This window comes from Ictalurus furcatus, chromosome 1 (genome assembly GCF_023375685.1).
Source record: "Ictalurus furcatus strain D&B chromosome 1, Billie_1.0, whole genome shotgun sequence".
Lineage (NCBI taxonomy): Eukaryota > Metazoa > Chordata > Actinopteri > Siluriformes > Ictaluridae > Ictalurus > Ictalurus furcatus.
In genome coordinates, this window is record NC_071255.1 from 35326117 (window position 1) to 35333561 (window position 7445).

Consider the following 7445-nt stretch of genomic DNA (forward strand, 5'->3'; position numbering starts at 1 on the left):
TAACCACTAATAAAGGTATGCACCTTCCTTCAGTGTTTTTCTTTAAAGCCATGCACACACACACACTCTCTCTCACACACACACACTCACGCACACCTGGGGCAATCTAGCAGAGCCAATCCACCTAGCATTATATTTTTAGACAGTGGAAGGAATTTGGAGAACCTAGTGAAGACCCACACGGACATGGCGAGAACATGAATTCCCACCCGAGCTCAGAATCGAACCGGGGACACCGGATATATGAATCTAGACCTGTGATCTAAGGATTGAATCCTCGCGAAGACAGATCATATGTAAACGTTTCGGCGTTAGAGATAAGTCTGTCGTGTTGTGAGGAGCATTATGGGGGTTATTTGTTGACAAATGAATTAAGACATCAGAATAGACTTAGTTAAGAGCTAGTCTTGGTTCAATATATTGAAGATTTACATTTTTATGGCCCAGCTAAACAGAAGAAACATTTTAATTAAGTGCAGTATTCTGTGTTAGCTATGTGGCAGTGTCGTTTAGCTGCATTAAAATGCGTTTCCTGTGTTAATCCACTATTTGAATGCTAAGATAGATGTAACTATGTACAAGCTGTTTGATTTACTGCAGTTAAATGAATTGTAGCCAGACTACTGAGCGGCGTTAGCTACGTGACAAATATAGTCGACATACTGCATGTACAATAATGTTTCTTGAAGCGAAGCCCTAAAATAGCGGGAGAACATTTTTGTTCTGATTGTCACGGACAGTCAGGGTCCCATGTTCCTCCTGACCACTGGTTAGAATTTTGAGTGACATATATTTGAGTCTGCCGTGTCTCCGTACTCTGTCTCGAGCTTTCCTCGTCGCACGTCTTGCGATCGTCAGGACGTTTGTTCGAGACGCAGGAAAAACACGTGAGGAAGACCGGGATGAACACAATGCCGTGCAGCAAACCAAACACCATGACGAGAAACATGATTTTAAAGAAGGTTCGAAAGATGTGGTTCTTGGAGCCGGCTAACACCAAGACGCCTATTATGGTGGACAAAGCGCCTTGCAGTATGGGATAGCCCAAACAAAACAAGGCGTCGATAGCACGCTCGTTGGCGGTTTCTTGCTTGCTCGAGACGAAGGAGTAGGAAATATGGGCTGAAAAGTCAACAGTGAAACCAATACACACGACCAGAATGATCATGGAAATGGAGTCGAGATTGACGCTCCATAACGCCATGAAGCCAGAGACCCCGGTGATGACCGAGCCGATGGAGAACGTGACCCAGAGAGAGCACAGAGGGTTGGGGATCAGGATAAGCGAGATGACCAGCATGACCGCTGCGGTGACGGCCACGTTCTGAATAGTGCTGCTCACTATCACGGTGTATTGGTCTAAGTAGATGAACATGGGATGAAACACCAGTAGATTTGCTGCTCTACAGTATTCCGCTGTGTTTCTAAGCTCGTTAAACATCGTTATCTCCATAGAAGCGTTGACGATGTTTATAGTCTGCACAAAAAAACGAGAGGCAACGATTGTGCCGTTCACGATGTTCACGTCTTGCCCGAACTCAGGGGCGCGGTTGAAGAAGTTTGGCAGGTTGGTTTTAAAAACAGTCTCGTTGTTTACGTCTTGTCCTGTGGTTTGAGTAAACGTCACATAAGAGTCAAGCCAAGAGGTATACAGAGCCTTGTCGACAAAACTGAGCTTGTTGAAGTCTTCCATACAGCGCCCTAGCTCAAATCTTCTGCACTGGTCCCAGTAGGGAAACTCCTCAGTCACTACCACCATGACGTTTGGGCCGTAACTGGAAAAGTACTTGTTCTCGTCGTCATAGAACATGATTACGTAGGAGTCGTCTGCTGCTAGATGTTTCATTTCGATCCCCTGTTCCAAAAGGAAGCATCCGTAAATCCCAGCAGCGAGATACCCAAGATACAGGAATATCACACACACCTTGGTTGGTGTCTTGGTAAGAATGGGGCCGTAGTACTTTTTGAAGAAATGATTAACCGGCTGCTCTTTCTCAGTGCCAGTCTGCCGGTCAAAGTCTCCTCCTGTGCAGCAGAGGGCGTAAGCCTTGGATCTACCCGCCGGACTCTTGAGTGGGATCCTCAAGCAGGTCAGCCAGTGTCGGTTCCCAGCTTCTCGCCTCCCGTTGAGGGCCAGAAAGCCTCCGAAGAAGGTGATGTTGTACAGGAAACAGAATATAATGGCCGTGCTGGTGTACAGGCAGAAGACCCGGACGGATGTGAAGTCGCTCGTGAGGCCGATGTAGAAGCCCAGCACGTTGGTGAGCGTCGTGATGGTAATGGACATGGCGGCTTCTTTATAAGTGTCTGCCATTCGCTTCGCAACACTGTCTCTGACGTTGGTCTGCTGCCAGTTGGCCAGCATGATGAACATATCGTCAACGCCGATGCCTGAAAGGCAGAGACAGTTCGAACAATTAACCAAATGTAGTTTGAGGACAACTCATTTCAAAACATCTGGAGCATGAGCTATTTCTGACATTCCCTCTACCCAAGCAGTAAGTCATTTCAGTTAAATTAATGAGTTCATTTACATTCATTTAGATCTTAAACTTTCAACACTATCCAAAAAAAAAAAGTTTTTTAAGGTGAGACATTTCAGGTCAAAATCAAAAACAGTTGATTGTTGGAGAGGCTTCTGCTGAATAAATATGCATAAATGTGCATAATTATCCAAAATAAAATTCTAGTCTTTTGATGTATTTTATTTAAAATAATTTATTTATTGTCTAAACAAGAAAATACAATGCACTGTAAAAAAAAAAAAAAAGAAAAAGAAAAAGTGTGTGTGTGTGTGTGTGTGTGTGTGTGTGTGTGTGCGGGTCAGGAAGCTTTCCAGAGATATATCACATGATGTGATTGTGAGTTGGGCGGAGCTTAAAGATTCACATAATATGGTAGTCATAAGTCATAAATCAAATCTTATTATTATTATTATTATTATTATTATTTTAATATGAGTACATCTGATGTTTTTATACTGAATATTTCTGTACCTTACCCAGAATTAAGAACGGCGAGTTAGCCACGGTTATGACGAACGGCACTCCAGCATACAGCAACAGGCCAAAACTGCTGATGACGGCCAGTCCGGCAGAAAGGACACCCACAAACGCCACCCACAGCCTGTTCCTCACGTTGTCCAGTCTAACAGACAGATAGAGAACATTACAAATACTGCATCCGCATGAAGAATTCTCGAATCTCATGGGTCAGAAGGTGCTGATTGGTTTTCTGTTACAGCAGCTGACAGTAGTTCAGGTTTAAATGAACGTGCTCATCATCGTTTGCTATTGTTTCTATAGTAACGGGGCAGTGGTGGCTTGGCGGTTAAAGCTGGGGTTCAAGCCGCAGCACTGCCAAGCTGCCCCTGTTGGGCCTTTGAGCAAGGCCCTGTTCTGTTTACATGGAAGGAGTCTCCAGTGTCAGCGCAGAGGACATAGAGTGTGTGGTTTCTCGGTAGCATACTGTAACAAGCTGTACCAACTTTTTTGCCTTGGTAAAGTCAAGAGAGAAAAAAGACATGGTGGTGAGGGAACGACCGAGAGCAGGAACTAACTTCTCGTGGTTGTTCCGCATATATTCTGGACCAGAGGATGCGAATAGACTTTGTGAATTGGGGAAACATATAGTGAGACGTAATTATATAGTTTCCTTAGAGATTGTGAAAAACAGTTGTTTTGCCTCTCATGATGTTAATGTGGGTCTGTACCGTATGTGCTCCTCATATCTCTCTACTTCCTTCTCATTAACGGCACACGCGTGCTGGGTGAACATTTCGCGTACTGATTCGGTCGCGGGTGATCTCGACAGAATTCGGAAGGTGCTCTCAAAAACTTACCGCATACACGATATTATGGAGAACAGGATTGCAAGGACGTAGGTGATGGAGAAAAACGGGAGGCCATCAGTAGTGTGTTTCTGCACCTCCTCCTGCCTGGACAGTGAGGTAAAGTGAGATATCTGGGAGTGGGGGGGGAGAAAAGAAAAAAGACCAAAAAACAAGTAAATAAAAACATATTTTAAACACCTTTTATTTTCAGCTCGGCTCAAATCTTTAATGTGGCGCTTTAACGTTTCACTTCTTAATACACAGTGAGTAAGGAATTAAACACGGCAGGGTGTGCAGTTATACTGGAGGAAAACAACAGGGTGGTGTGACGTGTGTGAAGCAGGGTTACTCTTACCAACCCCGTGTAACGTCCTTTCGTAACGATGACACGTTCTTTTACTTATTACGGAACGACCTGTACTTTTTATCCGTCTACGGTCGCATTTTATAAAAGTTCTTCTTTTGTTTTTTTCTCGCTTGAAGTTAATAAGCCGGGAAAAAAACCCAGCTTGTCGTGAAGAGTAGTCGTTAATAAGCACTGATGCTGGACAACATCCCCTCGCCGGAAACGTCACCACATCAACAGTTACGTGCGCTTTTTTTAAAAAAAAAAACAAACAAACATCCGTGTATGTCGAACGTTCACCGTATACGTCGCTGTGAATGTATCGCTGTTACTATGGAAACGATACTGTATTAGGATGAGCGCATTAATATGAACTTGTGTTTATAGTGTTGTGATAAGGGAGCACGGTGGCTTAGTGGTTAGCACGTTCGCCTCACGCCTCCAGGGTTGGGGGTTCGAGTCCCACTGTGGCCGTGGCCCTGTGTGTGCGGAGTTTGCATGTTCTCCCCGTGGGGGTTTCCGCCGGGTACTCTGGTTTCCTCCCCCAGTCCAAAGACATGCATGGTAGGCTGATTGGCGTGTCTAAAGTGTCCGTAGTGTATGAATGGGTGTGTGAGTGTGTATGTGATTGTGCCCTGTGATGGATTGGCACCCCGCCTTGTGCCCCATGCTCCCTGGGATAGGCTCCAGGTTCCCTGTGACCCTGATGAACGAGTAAGCGGTAGAAGATGGGTGGATGATAATTCATTCATTATTTTGTCCCTCGGCATCGTCTGTATCATACCTTGACTTTCTTGTTGTTTGCTTCGGCATGAAGGACGTGATGGAATTCTCTCAGCCAGTCGTTGGAACCGGAGATATTTTTCAGAAAATAGAAAAGTCTGATCGCTTGAGCGTTCTGAATCGTATTTCCAGATGTTTCCACACCACCGAGTTCAGAGCCGAGGAAGATGTGACCGCCTCTGAAAGCGTACGTTGGAAACGTTATATTCATCTGTCCGATTTTGTCTGTGTTGTTTTCAGAGATGTCTATTATGGCGTTGCTGACGCACTCTCCATCCACGGTGGTGCACAGATCCTTGAAGCCTACGTCTGTCTGTCCGACCTTCACCATAAGACTGGTCACTACGTCGTTAATGCGAACGACTTCTTCGAAAGGACTCTTTGTGAGAATGTTGCCTCCTTTTTCGGTAGACAGGATGGTTATAGCGTACTTCCCTTCGGCGTAGAGTCTTTGGCTTGAGAACATGGAGTCGTTATTTGGGAAATTCTTCATCACGAAAAGCCTGGCTTCCTTCGACGATCCGTTGATCGGTGTGAACTGGTTCTCTATGTCATTATCCTCGAGCTCGGCGAGAAAAAGCAGGCCTCCGCCGAACGCCAAGGACATGAGAAGGGGAACGATGATGAACCACACAGGAGAAGAACCCACCACATGCCCGAGCTTCTCAAAGAGCCTGGAGAAAGGCTTCTCGATGCAGTCAGTCCGAAAGCGCGGCATGACGCTCCGAGAGGAATGAAGACGTTAAGCAGTGTAGAGCGATCCGGATCGATGTCCTTTATATAGGCTTTATCTGTCTATAACCCGGCCTCTTTTGGAAGGAACAACAAGGAAATATTTTCATTAAATAAATCACTTTGTAAGTTCATAGGACACAAAAATATCACACTCAGCGTTTTTCCTCCTCTCCATATTTCCTCAGGATCTCTTGAGTACTGTAATAAAAGTGGTCTAAAGGTCTGATTATATTAATGCTGAGCTAATTAAGGAAGGCATTTCTAAACACGGCGTACTTTTGGACGTTTGCTTCACTTTCCGCTCCTTACTGATTTAGAAACCTGCACGGATCGTAACATCTTTTCCGATGAATTTAATAACGGATCATTTCTGCGTTCTATTACGGGATGTTCGCAGGTATCTCGCTTTTAATGGAACCCAGGAGCTCCCAAACTAGGCGTCGTGCCCTTGTGAGGTCGTATGGTTTACAGCAAGGGTCGAATCCCCTGTTATGTTTTATTCGGAGTTTTTTTTTTAACATTTAAAAGAAGGGTGCACCTGCACTTTTAGTCTTTTTTTAGTCTTTTGGACTCGAGTCCTGTTATAAAATAGACACATTTCTCTGTCCTACCTGCAGATTAGATCGTTTCTTGGTAAAAAACCAGGGGACTGACTTTAGTGGTACAACATAAAAGGAATACAAAAATATGCAGAAATGTTTATTGAGTTAGAATTTACAACTCCTAAATTTAATGTCTGTATTGTCATACCGTTTTGTACATGGTCCCTTACAAATAAATGTAGACAAACTCTTCTCGAGGACATTTGTAAATCTCTGTGACGTTTTTTTTTTTCTGCACTCATTTGCCGTCGCTTTGTGAATGACATGAGTGCCCCTTTACTTAATTTGCTTTTCGTGTGTGTGTTCTTTCCTGGTGAGTTGAAATCTCAATTATAGCAGAATAATACCTGCGTTCTTTGTCGGTTAAGATTAGCATAGATTCGTAAGAGTAGCTATCTTCTTTGAAGCCCACTATTTCAGGACTGACAGGTTCGTTCACGTCCCGCGTCGTGTACAGACACTCGAGTGGAGATATTAACGCCATGTACACTTACGGTTAACAGCGTTAGCTCCGAACGTAAAGCACAGGTCCTTACCGAACATCACAAAGAGCTGGAGGACGTTTAACGACGGTAGATGAAGATGTTCACGATTGGTGATGGTCTCCTGTTATTTTTTTCGATCATGGAATATCTGTTTTCCATAAAGCCATGGATAAAGGCCAGGGGGATGCTGGTTGACCGTCTTAAGTAAATGCAGCTCAACACAGAATCGAGAAAATGCAGTTGAATTAAACGTTTTAATTCGGATTTGCTGATAAACTGCAAAATAGTGCATACGTTTGGTTTCGATAGACTGACATCTGCTGACCTGATTACAATGAAGGAAGTCGTTTCTTTTATTTGCAATAATACACTTCCGTCTACTGATAAAATTGTCGTGGTTACTTTAGGTCCTCATAAGCAAGCCAGCACACCGCTATTGATGATATTTATTACACTGATAATGTGAGTGTGACGGGTTACTCCAGGGCTTTCGAGCCAATACGGCTGAGACTTTATGATCCGGGGCCAGATGTGTTACGATAGGGAAAACACAGAAATGTGCCTATGTTTATGTACAGTATACAGTACATCCTCTCATTTGCTGTTTTATCAGGTCTAACGAGCACATAGGTAACTTTGTATGTATATAATTACCCAATCTA

The 7445-nt window shown here is 44.0% G+C and overlaps 1 protein-coding gene across 1 annotated transcript; it reads right to left on the reverse strand.

Moving 5' to 3' along the window:
* Positions 1–467: 467 nt before the first annotated feature.
* ptchd3a (patched domain containing 3a) lies at positions 468–5828 on the reverse strand. The gene is made up of 4 exons (XM_053624937.1): positions 4963–5828; positions 3842–3963; positions 3002–3147; positions 468–2391 (listed from the first exon to the last, which is right to left on the reverse strand). The coding sequence occupies exons 1-4, from the start codon at positions 5677–5679 to the stop codon at positions 731–733; spliced, it is 2646 nt and encodes an 881-aa protein (XP_053480912.1). The 5' UTR covers positions 5680–5828; the 3' UTR covers positions 468–730.
* Positions 5829–7445: the final 1617 nt, after the last annotated feature.

What these genes read in the sequence shown, in the direction of transcription:
- ptchd3a (XM_053624937.1), bottom strand. Translation starts at nt 5,679, where the DNA reads ATGCCGCGCTTTCGGACTGACTGCATCGAGAAGCCTTTCTCCAGGCTC. An exon ending in CAAACAACAAGAAAGTCAAG is followed by an intron (nt 3,964 to 4,962) that starts GTATGATACAGA and finishes CCCCACTCCCAG; the next exon opens with ATATCTCACTTTACCTCACT. An exon ending in TCCATAATATCGTGTATGCG is followed by an intron (nt 3,148 to 3,841) that starts GTAAGTTTTTGA and finishes TCTGTCTGTTAG; the next exon opens with ACTGGACAACGTGAGGAACA.